At 49.2% G+C, this 16,087-nt stretch overlaps 2 protein-coding genes across 3 annotated transcripts; both read right to left on the bottom strand.

Annotated features, from left to right (window-relative positions):
• Positions 1–416: 416 nt before the first annotated feature.
• ZPR1 (ZPR1 zinc finger) lies at positions 417–9,337 on the bottom strand. The gene is made up of 14 exons (NM_001168767.1): positions 9,167–9,337; positions 8,849–9,010; positions 8,338–8,428; positions 7,891–7,961; positions 7,154–7,240; positions 6,872–6,994; positions 6,465–6,512; positions 6,221–6,287; positions 5,751–5,821; positions 4,916–5,005; positions 4,309–4,419; positions 3,524–3,610; positions 1,577–1,642; positions 417–551 (listed from the first exon to the last, which is right to left on the bottom strand). The coding sequence occupies exons 1-14, from the start codon at positions 9,335–9,337 to the stop codon at positions 417–419; spliced, it is 1,380 nt and encodes a 459-aa protein (NP_001162238.1).
• A 1,386-nt stretch (positions 9,338–10,723) lies between these two features.
• APOA5 (apolipoprotein A5) lies at positions 10,724–13,824 on the bottom strand. 2 transcript variants are annotated; one of them, XM_009187345.3, is made up of 4 exons: positions 13,743–13,824; positions 13,174–13,254; positions 12,949–13,060; positions 10,724–12,427 (listed from the first exon to the last, which is right to left on the bottom strand). In XM_009187345.3, exons 2-4 carry the CDS (start codon positions 13,220–13,222, stop codon positions 11,488–11,490), a joined length of 1,101 nt encoding a protein of 366 aa, XP_009185609.1. In that variant the 5' UTR covers positions 13,223–13,254; positions 13,743–13,824; the 3' UTR covers positions 10,724–11,487. The 2 variants fall into 2 exon arrangements, with proteins under 2 accessions (XP_009185609.1, NP_001162239.1); NM_001168768.1 differs by lacking the exon at positions 13,743–13,824 and having other exon boundaries at positions 11,488–12,427; positions 13,174–13,222.
• Between the last annotated feature and the right edge of the window lie 2,263 nt (positions 13,825–16,087).

The raw sequence follows: 16,087 nt of genomic DNA, 5'->3' as shown, positions 1-16,087 counted from the left end.
ACTCCTTTCCTGTTGAAAGTCAGTATTTTATATACTCGAAACCAACAACCAAACTCCAGGTGTAACTTTATTCCACCTTCTCCAACTTCAGAGTTCTAACCTTAGAGGACAGAGCATTAAGTGGAGGGAGGGTAAGGACTTGCTATGAAAAAAGTGATAATGACATACCCCTGGTTCATTTCTGGGTTTCCTCCGAGGCCAATTCAAAACTTCCAAAATAAGGTCAAGTAACACAAGAGGCTCACACTTACATCAGAAGCTGTTTAGAAAGTGTGCATAGATCTCTGACTCAGACCAGATGTCCTCCCCACCATGGGCAAGGGCTGGTGGAGAGGACACTCCCAGCCTTCTTCTGATACTAATAAATAACCTACAGAAAGAGCAGCACTGGACGCTGGCCCTTGAGCCCCCTACTGCTACCGTTGTGAAGCCAGGCCTGCCTCATAGCCCTCTGTCTTCATGTCATTGAGCCCTAGCTCCTCATTTTGGTCAAAGGTGCGCTTGTAACGCTCCACCTTCATCTCAGGATCATCTTCAGGTGCATACACATTCTGCAAGGTCAAGGACAGACAATCAGTGCCGCCGTGCCACTCCCCCTCCCTGCAGGCAGCTTCCAATTCCCACTTTCCCAAGAACGTCATGAGTTTTGGGTTTTTCTTCTCATTTTTATTGGCCTCCAATTTCCCAAGGCTAGACTGAACTAGTGGGTAGCAACAGAGCCCACATGCGCCAGGGGTGGAAGACCCCAGCCCTAGAATCAGGGAACGATCCACCTATTTTGTAATATCTGCACCTTCTTATAAAAAGTATAGCAATGGTCTTAATCTTGGAAAGAACTTAGAAGTTTTGCCTGACCCATGGTAAGCATTCAGTCAATGTTAAAGGCACATCAATCACCGGACTATCTCCTCAGTCAACTTAAAGCCTATCAGTTTCCTATCATGGCCTCTGGACGAGGCACCATTTCTCCTCACTCCATATTCAGATGTGCAAAATGAAAACTCCAGAACTGGGACAAGAGCTAGAATACAGAAAAAAAGGAGCCTCAGAGTATCCTTTTCTTCCCTTTTTTTTTTTTTTGAGACGGAGTCTCGCTCTGTCGCCCAGGCTGGAGTGCAGTGGCCGGATCTCAGCTCACTGCAAGCTCTGCCTCCTGGGTTTACGCCATTCTCCTGCCTCAGCCTCCCGAGTAGCTGGGACTACAGGCGCCCACCACCTCGCCCGGCTAGTTTTTTGTAATTTTTTTTTTAGTAGAGAGGAGGTTTCACTGTGTTAGCCAGGATGGTCTCGATCTCCTGACCTCGTGATCCACCCGTCTCGGCCTCCCAAAGTGCTGGCATTACAGGCTTGAGCCACCGCACCTGGCCCTTTTTTTCCTTCTTTACATACACTTAAAAAAAAAAAAAATCCTCTCCCCCACCCCCCTCTATTCTCCCTTATGTATATTCTAACCGCGCCTCCTTGGTAAAAAGCAGTCCTTTTAGAATCAAGTCTTTCAGTTTCTAGGGAAATGATACATATTCAAGGAAGATCAGAAAATGTATCTCTATGAAACATCAGGGAAGGTCTACTATACCTGCAAGTAACTGTTTCCTGCTGGATCATCCATAATAAAGTGGGCCTTCATGTTACCTTCGATGATCTAAAGGAGAGAGAGAACACAGCAAGTAAATTTTACATAACCTCTGGTAAAAAGGGGCTCTGTCTGCCAGACAAGAGCCAACCCAATTTATATTACAGAATCCCCAAAAGTTTTAAGAATTGGTGAAATTAGGTAGCTCTGAAAGTAGAGGGGAAAGGATCTAAAACAAGGACTGTTAGAAAAGCCAACATCAGCAAGCTGTGGACTGGGGGGTGCTGGCCCAGTTGAAGGTAGAGGGAAAGGAATCAAGAACAATGAGGTTAAATGAATGTAAGCTTAAGCTTATGGGAAACAGAATACATACACACCCCAGCCCCCTTTCCACAGCTCTCAGAACACTGCCAGCCAAGCCTTTACCCTCAGGCCAGGAAATGCAACAACCACGGAGTGGAATCTGACTAGCCCAAGAGGAAAGACCTAACAATTCTGGCATTGGAGGCCACCTCAACAAAACAACTAAGCTAAATTCCCCTGTAATAAGCCCCATGTCAACAAGGCTCACCCCCTACTCAGGTCTTTAGTCAGCTACTTGTAAGAAGACAATGATTATCAGACATCTGAGCAAAGCCCTTAACATTGAAAGATGGGAAATCAAATGGGAAAAAAGAGGATGCAAGGAGAATAAAATGTCAAAAAAGATCCAACATCAGTATCAAGAAGCGCTATATAAATTACATGCTCAAAAAATTTAAAAAATAATAATAATCTTCAAGAAGAAAAAAATATTACATCCTTAAGACAGGATGCTATTTTTTAAAAAGCTCCTTGGAAAATAAAAGTTTTAGTGGAAATGAAAACGTCAACTGAAAGGTTGAAAAATAAAGTTGAGGGAATCTCCCAAAGTGAACAAAAAGACCAAGAAACCAAAAATAGAACAACAAAAAAAAAGTAAATTATAGAAGACCAGACAAGTAAGTCTAATATCTAAAATCCAGGAGTTCTCAGAAAGGACAGAAAAAAAAATCAGAAAAAAGATAATCTTCAATAGAATCATTCATGAAAGCTTCTTAAAACTGAACCACATGAGTTTTCCAGACTGAAAAGATCCACAGATCCACCAAGTGCTTAGCCCAGTGAGTAAAAATTGACCCACTCCAAGGCACATCCTGAAATTTTTTCACATCAAAGAAGACAAAGAGATCACAAGACTAGGTCACATATAAAAGACCAGGAATCAAAATGGCTTCAGACTTCTCAACAGCCAAACTGGAAGACTGTAATGCAATGTCTTTGCCAAACTGGAAGACCGTAGTGCAGGGTCTTTGAAAATTATTTCTATCCTAGAATCGTATTCCCAGCCAATAATCACTTTAGTGTGATAACAGAATAAAGAAATGTTCAGATGTGGAAGGTCCCAGAAATTTTATTTCCCATGTGCTTTGTCCCAGGAAGCTACTGGAGGAGATGCTCTAACAAAATAAGGGAGAAAAACAAGAAAGAAGACATGGAATACAGAAAACCAGAATAGGGGCGGGCGCGGTGGCTCACGCCTGTAATCCCAGCACTTTGGGAGGCCGAGGCAGGCGGATCACGAGGTCAGGAGTTCGAGACCAGTCTGGCCAACATAGTGAAACCCTGTCTCTACTAAAAATACAAAAAATTAGCCACACGTGGTAGTGTGCGCCTGTAATCCCAGCTACTCGGGAGGCTGAGGCAGGAGAACTGTGTGAACCCGGGAGGCAGAGGTTGCAGTGAGCCAAGATTGCGCCACTGCACTCCAGCCTGGGCAACAGAACAAGACTGTTTCCAAAAACAAAAAAAGAAAAAGAAAACCAGAAGAATGCCCAACACGATGGTTAGATGTTCAAAAAGTGGCAAGACATGAGCATGCAGCCTCTTGTTCACTGGACCCTAAGTACTGACTGGCCAGTGACCTCTTACCTGGTCCATCTTCTGGCTAAACTCCTGCAGTCTCTCTTTCTGGCAAGGATTGGAACTGTCACCCAGTGTGAAAGGATTTTTGGTCACCTGCAATAAATGATATCCAAATTGTGTGAATACTGGCTTTATATTTGTTAGGCCTGACCATAAACTACGCAGGGGGTGGCAGTGGGTGCCCAGTCAGGGAAACTTGGTTTCCATTTAGACCACACCACCTTTCTAACCAAGGCAGTCGCTACTAGGAGTCTATGGGATAATGTGCCAAGATAACAAAACTGGCAATGTAAAACAAAAATCGAAACATGTTCTTAGAATATGATCTCTAATACTAATTTGGAGAAGAAATGCAAAGAAAAAGTACAATTTACAAATACAAAATGCCCAACAGAGAATCAAGTGAAATAATTCATCAAGAAGATAAATATTTGGGCTAAGTCAACACATATATGTTTTTTATGTTGGGAAGTTTTAGGTGCTTAGAAGGACCCTCATCACCTAACTTTCCAGTAAAATAAATGACTTCTCCAAGACCACAAAATAACTATGAAGTCCCAAAGTTAGGCCTGGAATTTCCATTCAACATTTCCCATAAACTTATCTTCACAATCCAAAATAATATTTGTCTCTTCACAATCCAAAATAATATTTAAGTCTCTTAAACCAGCTTTAAGGCAAAGAAACCCACAGTTACCACCACCGAAAACTAGGATGTTTGAAGTCTTCCAGTCCTTTTTCACACAGCCAAATTGCTCAAAGGTGGTTTACACACTACTCAGGTGACTCACCAGTTCTCGGATGTCTTTCAGCAGCCCTTCCAGGGTGGTGAACTTGCCCCCAAGGACGGCCATTCCCAGTTCAAATTCTAGCTCTGGGATTTCCACACTGCAAGTCTCAGACTGTGAGATGAGAGGTCAGTTTTAAGCTTTAAGTCAGAAGCAAAGAAAGCCAACCAGAGGCCTCCTGCTCAATTAATACCAGTAGTGATAGACTGGGGACAAGGGCAGCTGTCCCACTTTTTTCTGACTCCCTTGTTAAAGCTTGAGACTCACTCCTGTCCATCTGAACCACAGGAATGGATCCAACTTAATAAAGGGAAACTCACTCATAGTTTCAAGCTGTCGGGTATCCTGTCATTAGGGGACAGAGAAGAAGACCCAGAGAAACATTGGAGGCCAAAAAGCTACCCAGTCATCAGAAAGAGCTAACAGGTCACCTTCTACATCTGCAATTCCAACCTTGGATTAATCCCCTCTGCTCAGGGGTCCTCAAAGCCAGGGAAGTAGGAGATGCCTCATGGCCCTGAACATTATTCCTAAAAGACAGCTTCACCTAGATAGAGACAGCTTATCTAACTTAGGAGGAGGACACTGACTTTCCCAAGCTGACTGTTACCTTGAGGAGGTCTCTGGTCATATCTGAGGGATCTGTGATGTGGAGGGTGATCCTGGTGCCCAAGGGTTCTACTGCTCCTCCAGATTTCACCTGCATAGATAACAGTCAGGAGCAACAGAGAGAAGACCTGAGCCTATCTTGGTACCCAGGAGACGTGGAGTGTAGGCTTAGACCTCCAATCAGTTAGGCCCACTAATAGCTACCAAAGAAAGAGCCTTCTAAACAGCAGTCACCCAAACCAAAAACACCAAGAGCTGGCCAGGAGCAGTGCCCAACCCTGGTAACATGCCAAAACCTCTCCCAAACTGCCAACAAACTCTGAATTTACCTTTAAAAAACCTGACTCTTGGGGTTGAAAGAGACTTTTAAGCATTTATTGCAGTCCTTTCATCCACTGCATCCAATGTGTGTCTCCTTTATAATATTCTGGTTAAAGAACTGAATTAGCTTATACTCAGATACACTCAGGAGAAGGGAATTTATAATTCTCCAAGGCAGCTCATTCTATTTTCAGACAGCTCTATTGGGTTCTTCATTGTGAAGTCTTAAGTCTGCCTCACTGAACTTCCACACCTCTGAGGAGTGGGTCAAAAGACTTTTCTCTTATATCATCAACCTTTAATATGTCTTAAACAAGTTATAGAATCTCTAACTTTTCTTTTCTAGGCTACTTCCCATTCCTTCAAGGGCTCTTTACCCTACACTAGACCTAAGAAAAAGACCCAAGCTGCTCTACACCCCCTGCCCCCAAGTCCTGAAGTATTTAGGAAGAATGATGGTTAAAAGGGGGTTAACCTTAAGCTAGTCTTCTTCCCAAATAATGGTGCCCACCCACCTCATTGGTCCGATGCCCACAGTTCTCGCAGTTGGTAGCCATGATGATAACCTCCTTAAAGTGAGGGATTTCTGGAAAACGGAGTTAAGGAAATCTACATCCAGGTGAACAGAACCACCATCTGGGGAAAAACAAAGCCAAACCCCACACAAACATATGCTGGTCCCAGAACTGCAGGAAATATTCACAAGAGGCAGCCCACAGAGTGCTCCAGAAGAGGGCAAGTTCCCAACCCATGGCGATCCCTGTTCACACATTTGAAGGCATGGCTCAGACCACATACACACAGTCTAGTGACCATGGCCTAATTTTCTCTTTGAACCCAAGGTACACAGTCTAATCAAAGATAATATCCTCCTTATTACTGGGTATAACGCATGTGCTTTCCTTGAAAGGGATGCTCCCAGCCTAATTATAATCTTCCTGCCTGAGTCAGAGGAAGAGCAACCCAACTGCTTGGCAAAAGATACGTACTAGCTTCATGTTGGTCTGGGCAGGGGCATTGCATTCTGGGCAGTTTGTGTTGAACTGGAGCACCTGGAACACAACATGGGGACAAAGGGTGAGCCCTCCCCGATGGGATGTTCAGGCTAAAGACACTCAGTTGGTATGCTGGTGGTCATCTATGTTGGTGACAAGGAAGACAGATGCTGAACAGCATCAGTCTCAGCCCATAGCTCTGCTCCTTCCTCACCAGTAGCCAATGTGACTCACTTCATTTCTGAGATCTTCCTCTTCTGGCTTCTCTGCTGGTGCTTCTTCCTAAAATAGCAAAGATGCACATCGCAAGTTGGCAGGTATAACTCAGTGTCCCCAACACCCTGCCCTGGAGTGGAAGAAAATGCTCTGGCTCACTTATGTCAGGTGCCACCTCATCAGTTAGAGAAACCACAAAGTAAAGCCCCAACCAAGGGAAGAACAGGGCTTAAGATAGGATCACAGCCACTGCCATCCTTTCTGTGAAGTTTACCCAAGTCCTGGACATGAGCAAGATGAGAAGCACAAACAAGCTGAGATAGGGCACACAGAGCAGCAGCAGCAAAGTAAGTTCCACTGACTCCAAGCAATCCAGAGTGTGCGATAATTCCAGAGCATTCTTCTGGATCCTTTAGTCCACTTACTTGGAGCCCCAGCATCTCTTTCTGATGTTGGGTCCGGTTGTAGTGTGTGATCACCAGGGAATCATCTTTCTGAGGAGCATGTGGGTTTTCCACAAAGCTGTTCCCTGAGGGATCATCAATGATCTAACAAATGGGTGAAGAGAGAATCATTGCAAAAGGAAATCATAAACAATCCTACATCACCTACTATCAGACCACTCAGGCACCACAGTGGAAAATCCCAGCAGTCTTAATAGTCCTTCCTCCCCTAATCGAGGGCAACTCCAGTCTCTCAATACTCACCAGAGTGAAAGGGGAGGCTACTTGCTTTAGCTCCTTCAGTTTGACAATGAACTCATCAATTCTTTCAGCTGTAGCATCTTTGTTTGCCTGCCGTGAACAGAGAGTAAAGCATCAGCCCTGTACTTATGCCCTGCCCCTCGTCATGCCCATGTTACTTCCATTAGGAAGTCACCACCTGTCTCAGTGTGAGTGGAAACTTCAGGCTTCATAATGAGATGTAGCAAACAAGCCTGAAGTTGACAGGTGGTGACAGGCAAGCCTCATTTTTCTCACTCATTCAACCATTTAGCCCAGCCACTCATGCCATGTTAGAGATATAATAGTAAATATATCAGTCCTCTCATGGGACTCCCCAGTCAATTAAGGATACAAATAACTAAAGATGCAGTTATAGTATGCAGTTATAGTATGCAACTATATTACTTGTCATAATAAATATAAGAATGCAACAGAATACTCAGGAAACACAGATAACCCAAGGGGATTAGGAAAAGCTCTTCAGAGGTAACGTTATATCGTCTGTCTGATGAGGCCTGAATATATACTGAGAGAGGGAAGTGGAAAAGACAATAATTACAACATATGCAACATCCTAGCAGCTCCAGCACCACCATATGCTTACCTAGCAAGTTTCCAAAATTTAGTCAGAGACTATTCAGACACATGGGACACTCCATAGTCAGACACATATAAGCAATTATTCCTTGAGCCGCTACAATCAGAAAACCCCAGCTTACCCTTCGTGCAGGCTGGTCCTGCTCCAGGCCAGAGATAGCACGGGTGATCAATCCTTCAACAGTGGTCAGAGCTTGTGAACAACAACAAAAGACAAGTGTGACTTAGCCTTAGCTCTGCTATCAAGTGCCTGGGCAATTCACTTGAACTCTCTGGGTCTTAATTTCCTCATCCATAAAATGAGAAGGCCAGGTGCAAGGTTCCATTCATGTCTGATAACAGTGATGCTAAAATTCTATAATAAACACACTATGGTATTACCATTACTTTCTACCATCTCGAGCTGTTTGACCTAAGCTTTCTACTCATGATAAACCAATGAAAATCACAATGATTACATGGTAGAACCCATACACAAACCATTAGACCTGGCACCAGGGGGTTTGCAAGAAAGAGGGTAAGATTCTGGCTACATGTGAATAGCCCAAATACTCTGATTTTAAACTTACCTCCTTTCTGGCTAAAGGCAGGAATTTCAAAATCTAGCTCAGGAATCCTTGTGGTAGCAGAGTCAGTCTTCACCACTTCTCTATTCATGTCCTGGGCAGAAAGGAATACGTTCAGTACAAAGAGGCTGCAGAACAGCTTCTCCTCAAGTAATAACCAGACTGTCCCCTTTCCATCAGACCCCAGCCCAGCTGTCTCTCCCTCTCACCACTCCACAGGGTCCAGACTGCTCCTTTCAAATAGTACAGGTGGTGTGAGCCAGGCTGTCCAAATGGTGAGAATACTATTCATAACAACTACTGCTCATTTCATACGCTCAGACATTTACGAAGCATTTTCACAAATCTTATCTCACCTGAGCTGATGACAACACCAGTACCATTTTACAAAAGAAACTAAGGCTAGGAGACATAGGGGAATTTATTTAAGATCAGACCGCCTGGACCCGAGCTCTGACCCCAGTCCCCAGTCTCCCTCTAGAATACTGAGGTACCTGCTCCAAGGTCCTCTCACCTCCGGAGCCCTGACGGTCAAAGTGTATCGTACTCCCTGGTCCTGGACCCTGCCTGCCGACTGGATCTCCGTGTTGTTCCAGCCACAGTGCTCGCAGGAAAAGGAGCTCACGATTATTTCTCTGAAGAAGGGAATCTTGGTGAGCAGGAGGCGCGTCATGCCCTGGTGAAGCAGAAAGCAGCGAAGGAAAAAAAATCAATGGAACTCCCGTTCCCCGCCCTACTATCTCGGGGTGCGTCTCGGGGTCCCCGGCAAGGCCCACCTGGCTGGGTCCAACCCCCGGCTCGTCCCGGCCCAAGCCCTACCCCCCCGCCTCACATTGCAGTAACAGTTCATGCATAGCGATTCGATCTCGGTGGGCTGCTGCTCCTCGTCCTCGGCGCTGATGGGCCGGAACAAGTGATCAGGGGCGGGCGGCGGGGCCAGGGCGGGCGAGGGGGCGACAGCAGCCCCCGGGGGCCCGGGTTCCACAGCCCCGCTCGCCGCCATGGCCACCACGCGCAATTTGGACCTCTGCTTCCGACTTCCGCCGCTCTAGCGGCCCCACCCCTACCGTCACTTCCGCCAGCTGCCACCACCCCCGCCTCCCTTCTTAAAGAGTCCGCAGACTCCGGGCCTTCGGGGAACAATGTCGTCAAAGGCTCCGGGTTCCCAGGTTTATATGGCTCGAACCTTCCATCGCCAGCCAGATCCACCTCAACTCAGCCGTCACTTCCCCCAAGACGTCCTCTTAGAACCAGGGCAGTTTTTTGCTCCTTCACAATAGCTCCACCGCACCGGGTTCTATTGGTCCCTACGTCGGTAGAGCCTTGAGGACAAGGGGCCGGACTTGTCCCTGGGGAATCCCTGAGACGGTGCGCCCGGAGCCGGGATGCTTGGTTCCAGTGTTGGGCCACATGCTGCTTGCGTGCTAGGTCCCCCCTCCGGGTGGCTCAGCTTTTTCCCCTCTCTCAATCCCTGAAGCCGGCTGTCCTTTTCTGTCCTTCCCACTCCCTATTCTGTCCTCATCACTACCTTCCCCAATCCCAGCCTCAAGTACACAGCCCTCATTTTCACTCCCACCTCCTCCCATCCCCACCATAGCCCACCCCCTTGACCCATGCTTTTCTAGTTTCCTAACAACAACAAAAACACCTTTTATTATTTCTACCTTTCTAGCACTTCTCTCCAGGTGCTGGGTCCACAACCCAGTTCTGTTGCCAACATTGTCAACATCCAGGGTGTCAGGGAAGACCAGCCTGCAGGCATGATGAGCCTACATATGTGTGGGGGTCTGTGCTACGGGGTTGGGGAACAGGCAGGTGCTGAGAACCCTGGGACAGTAGGCTGAACTGGGAGGAAAGGGGGCCGGACAGGGCAGTCCAAAGACAAGAGACTGTGTTTACCCTTTCCACTTCCTCCACCACACCGCAGTTTCAGTTCCCAGGGGATCTATAGGGAGCATTGATGCTGCTGAGTGAAAGACTTTGAGAGTCCCAAGAAGAGAGTCCAGCATAAAAAGAGGCCATTTAAACTCTAGAACAGCAGGAACAAAGGAAGCAGGCAGCCCACCTCAGGTCTTCCCAGGGCCACAGGTCTTCCAGACACAGCCTGCATTCCATGCACACTGTCCTGTGGGGAGCAGGCTAGTGAATAGTGCAGGTGCGGAGGAAGGGTCCGTAACTCAGGCCCTCCCACCAGGTGTGACAGACAGCGTTGTCTAGCCAGGATCCCTGAAGCAGAGCCCAGTCAGAACCCCTTTGACAGACCTGGACTGGGAGGGGGTCGATGAGAAAGAGCAGCAAGGGAATGGAGTGGGTGATGGGTGTGCTTTGGGGAGAGTGGTGAGGCCACTGCTTTCAGACATGGTCCAAATGAGAGTCACACCAGGCAAACTTCTATCATAAACATCTATTTCATTTGAGCCAGAAGTCTAGGCTTCAGCTTGGGAGTCCAGAGGGAGGGGCTGGAGATGGGGAGAGCACACATTATGCTCCCCAGAGGGTTTAAGGAGCTCCCACAGTTTGGAGGGTTCAGCCCCTTATTTAGGTGTAGAGCTATGTCAGGAAACATGGGCTCTGCCCTCTCCTATCACGGCCCCCACTTTTCATACCCACCAGCATCAGAGCCAGCAGGGATATTCACACACCATCACATGTTGTCCCCATGATATTCTCCTCTTTCTCCCTTCTATTCCCCTGATAGCTGCCGTGGCAGCCCTGGGGAGACAAGTGCTCCTCTCTGTGGACCAGCTGTAGCAGTGGCCACCAGGCAGCCAGAAGTGACCAGAGCCAAACTCCAGGACGTAGTGGCACAGGCTTCCAGCATCACAGCAAACAGGCTTGCAGATAATCACCCACACGCATGGTGCCTCTCCCTCCCTACTCCCTCACCCTTGAATGGAGCAACTCATGATCATTCCCAAATGAGCACTGGAAGGCTAGGTTTGCAAAGCCTGGTGAGTGTAATGCATCCAGATGGGGGAGCCGCAGGAGGCTGGATATGCGGGAGACAGCAGCCCCTTTGGTGGCCTCCCTGTCCTGCACAGGACCTTCCGCCCTCCACCCAACAGGCCGCTTTCAAGGACTGAACCATGCTAGAGGCTCAGAGCCAGGGCTCCCCAGACAAGGAGCTGGGAATGGCCCTGGGCAGGTAGACCCTCAGGGCTCCCCCAGGTGGCTGTGGCCTTGGTCATGAAGGCTGTGAGTGATGTCTTCCCACAGGTCATCCAGACGGGCCTGCAGCTTGCTCAGAACCTTGCCACTGTCCGTTTGTTGAAACTCTGGGGTGAAGGCGCTGTGGCCTGGTGGAGGTGGCGCCAGCTGCTGCTGGACTTCCTCAGTCTCCTGGTCGATGGCGCGAGTGAAGGCAGCGATCTGCAGGTAGGTGTCCTGGCGGAAAGCCTGGAGTCGCTGGCGCACCTCTTCGGAGAGCATCTGGGGATCTGGGCCGGCCCCCTCCTCAGTCCCAGTGCCTGCAAAGGCCCTGCTGAGCTCATCGCGCAGCTGGTCCAGGTTCTGCTGGATGCGTGTGTGCAGGGCCTTGGCCTTGAGCGTGAGCTTCCGGGAGAGCACCTGCACGCAGCGACTGAGGCGCGCGGGACTGGCTGGGGCGTGTGAAGCCACCCTGCGGTGCAGCTCCTGCACGTGGCGCCCGATGCCGCTCACCAGGCTCTCGGCGTACGGGTGGAAGAACTCTCTGAAGCGGCCAGTGTGGTTCACCACACGGCTCTGTAGTTCCTGCAGCAAAGCCCGCGCCTCGTCCACGCCCCCCAGCAGCTGGGCCTTGGTGTCTTCTCCCACCACGCGCAACTGCTCCTGCAGCTCCTGCACGCGCAGGGCCACCTGCTCCATCAGATCCATCGTGTAGGGCTTCAGTTGCTGCCGCAAGCCTTCCAAATTCCAGCCCACCAGCTCGTGCGCTTCTGCCATGTAGGGCTGGAGGCGCGCCTTCACCTCCTCCAACTCCTCCTGCAGCTGCTGCCGCATGCCCACTGGGTCCTGTGGGAGCCGAGGAGCCTCGCTCCCACTCAGAGGCCTGAGCTTTTCCAGGAACTTGTTCATATTGTTGAGGTCTTGCTCAAGGCTGTCTTTCAGGCTCCTGGGGAAGGGGACAGATATCCAGGTCATCAGACTGCTAGCCCCCATCATCTCCTTTATCCCCAAGTCATCGGTCACTGATCCTCTGGGGGAACCAAGGACTCAGGGCATTGGCCCCAGAGTTGAGGGCTCTTGTCCTAACCCTGGCCAGTCACAACTCCTCACGCACGAAGCACAAACACATCGCACATGCAAATCCAGACCTACAACACTCTCCAAATAAACATAGATGCGCCACATCATCCTTTGATTCTGGGGACTGCAGCGGGCGTCTTCCGGGTTGATCCCAAGTCCTGCGCCTCAGTGGGCAATGGGGCAACAGCTATGGAGTTGTCAAGGTGGGGGCTGCAGGCAGAGGGCGCTGAAGAGCCCAGGATGGCCGGGATCTGCGGGCAGAGCTAGCACCGCTCCTTTCCTCTGTCCCAGCAGCGGCCACAGAGGTTGAGGCAGCAGAGGCAGGGCATCATGGCATGGTCCAGCTGTCTCCTCCCTTCGCCTACTCCCCTTCCCCTGGACACTCACGCGGGCTCGCGGGCCATCTTCTGCTGATGGATCTGCTCCACCCTGCCTTTGTCCCCGCTTGTCTGACTGAAGTAGTCCCAGAAGCCTTTCCGTGCCTGGGTGGCCGAAAACGCTGCGGAGAGGGACTAGGTAATCAGGGCCTGGGCTTTCCTCCCCAGGGTGGACAGGGCCCTCAGGCCAGCCTCCACCCACACCCCCACGTTGAAGTCAGGGTCAGAGACCCACCTGAAAGAAGAGCCAGAGCCCAGGTGAGCACGGCAGCCATGCTTGCCATTATCTGCTCTGAGAAGACAGGTGGAGGGAGGCCTGGTTAGGGGAAGAAGCAGAGGAAGGGACATGGTGCAGGTGACTTGCCCAGGGGACCTCTCCAGGGGCAACTGCCCGAAATCCTGTTAACCCTTCCTTGGGCTGGGGAGTACAGAGCTGTCGGGGCTCAAGAGGACTGACCTAGGTGAGTCAAGGAGGCTGGGGTGTCTTCCTCAGACATGGGGAGAGGGCGTGCCCCTGCCACCTCAGTCACATAGCAGGGAGCGTGCTGCTCTAACCCCTTTGCAAAGGTCCCAGACCCCAGGAGCAGCTCCCTAGGCCACTTCTACCACCTCTCCCCTGCCCACCTGTCTCCCTCCCTCCCATTTCATGGTGGGAAACGCTGAGCCATAACGATGGCAAAGATACAACTCTGCCAAAGTGTTCCAAGAGGACGTCTTAGGGGCCACCCCAGGCTCGCCCCTGAGGCCACCTGCGATACCCTCCCTTAGGTCTGCGACCCCCATCCCTCTGCCCCAGCTGCTCACCTGCTCACGTCTGGGCACAGAGAGCAGACATTCTGCTTTATACTCCAGGGCCCTGAGCCTCTGGCACCAATTGCTCTGAGTAAATACCACGTGGAAGTTCAAAAGAAGTTGACCTCAGCTGTCTCCCAGCACTCACCTCCTGCCTTTTCCCTGGCACCCAGAGGGTTAATGAGTGCCCTGGTATCAGGGGCTACCCCAGTAGAGAAGTGCTTCCCAGAAGCTTTACTGGGAATGGGTCTGAACTCCTCACCCAGTTTCCCCCAAACCCCATGACCTTTAACCTTCCCACTGACCTGCTGGCTGGCCCACCAATAGAGAAGAACCTGTATGTCTGCCAAGGGCCCCTCTCTTACACAACTACCCAGTGGCACTGTGCCCCAGCTGGCAAGACGGGCAGTGTCCAGCTGCCAGCCAGAACCTGAGCAGCCCCTGACAGCTCCACTACAGGCTCCTCAGGCATCCTGGGGAGAGCTGGCATTCACAGGGTTAAAGACCCAACCACGTTCCTCTTTGTGAAATAATCCTGGAACAAGCAAGGGAAGCCAGGCAGGGTGAAGATGAGATGGCAAGAGACATCTGGGCCAGGGACTCTGAGCCCCAGGAACTGGAGTGAAAGTAGGATTTGCCCCATGGAGAAAGGCTGAACTCCACCAGCAGGGCCTCTGAGGAGAGCAAGCCGAAATGCTCAGATCTTCTCTGATGACACACCCACTCCATCTACTGTACTCATACACACACGTTCACAAGCTCCCGATTCTTGGTCCTAAATGCATCTTGAATCAATCTCCTCACCTCCATTTCCACTACAATCATTGCACCAGTTGTCTGTCACTTTGATTACATTCATAGCCTCCAACAGGTCTTTCTGCCACACTCCTGCCCATTTAATTCATCCTCCACTGTGGATCATCCTGACTCATTTCCAGTCTCGTCCACTGCCACATAAAACCATAGCATTCCCTGAGCCTTTATACAGGCTCTTCCCTCTGCTTGAAATAGCCTATCCCCTGGTGAATGTATATTCATTTTTTAGAGTTAGTTTGTATTAGTTAGAATTAGACTTGGCTGCAAGGGACATATATATATGTGTATATGTATACACATATATATGTTACATTCTTGCATACATATATGTATATGTGTATGTATGTATATGTATGCATATATACAAAAAATTAGCATATTTTTTGTATGCATATATAAAAAAAAATTAGCCAGGTGTGATGGCACATGCCTGTAATCCTAGCTACTCAGGAGGCCGAGGCTAGAGGAGTGCTTGAACCTGGGAGGGGGAGGTTGCAGTGAGCTAAGATTGGGCCACTGGACTCCACCCTGGGTGACAGAGCAAGACTCTATTTCAAAAAAAACAACAAAAAAAGAAACCTTTGGCAGAGAAAATTAACGCTCTCCAAAGATCCATGTACTGTGCTCTACTTCCCAGACTCCTTTGCAATTAGATTGGGGTCATACAGTTAGTTCTGGCCAATGGGCTGTGAGCAGAAGAAAATGGGTTACTTCTGTTTGAGGATAATGAAGAGTGGATGTGAGTTCTCCATACTTTTTCCTTCCTTCACCTACAGTGGAAGCAAAGAACTCCAAGCTGGCACCATTGCAAGAGGGAGAGGGTCTATATTCTGAGTTAGTGCTTGGAGCAGCACCTCCCTCCTAAAAGAGGGGCAAAGAAGTAGAAGTATAATCAAAATAAAGAAGAATCACAGAAAGAAAATATATTAGTTAAATTATATATGGCTGCTCTGAGAGACCCAAAATAACAGTGGCTTACAGAAGTTAAAAATGTGTATTTTCTCCCATACAAAACTTCACTGGTATGGAAGCACTGCTCCACAAAGCTGTCCAGGGTCCTAAGTTCCTTCTGTCTAGAGGCTCTAATATCCCTATGTGTTTCCCTTGTCCACGTGATCTAAGGTAGCTTACCACCATGTCCACATCCAGCCACTGGAAAGGGGGCAGGGTGGAGGAGAAGAGAGTGTAGAGTGTATCCTCCTTTCTTTCTTTTTTTGTTTGAGATGGAGTTTCACTCTTGTTGCCCAGGCTGGAGTGCAATGGCACAATCTTGGCTCATTGAAACCTCCGCCTCCCGGGTTCAAGCGATTCTCCCACCTCAGCCTCCTGAGTAGCTGGGATTACAGGCATGCACCACCACGCCCAGCTAATTTTGTATTTTTAGTAGAGCAGGGTTTCTCCATGTTGGTCAAGCTGGTCCCGAACTCCTGGCCTCAGATGATCCGCCCACCTCAGCCTCCCAAAGTGCTGGGATTACAGGCGTGAGCCACGGCACCTGGCCACTCTTTCTTTTAAAGACAAAACCTAACTTCTTCTCCCAT

Source organism: Papio anubis, chromosome 12, assembly GCF_008728515.1.
Source record: "Papio anubis isolate 15944 chromosome 12, Panubis1.0, whole genome shotgun sequence".
In the NCBI taxonomy this organism is placed as follows: domain Eukaryota; kingdom Metazoa; phylum Chordata; class Mammalia; order Primates; family Cercopithecidae; genus Papio; species Papio anubis.
Note: the sequence above shows the minus strand (reverse complement) of the source record. Positions and strands in the feature narration are given on the sequence as shown.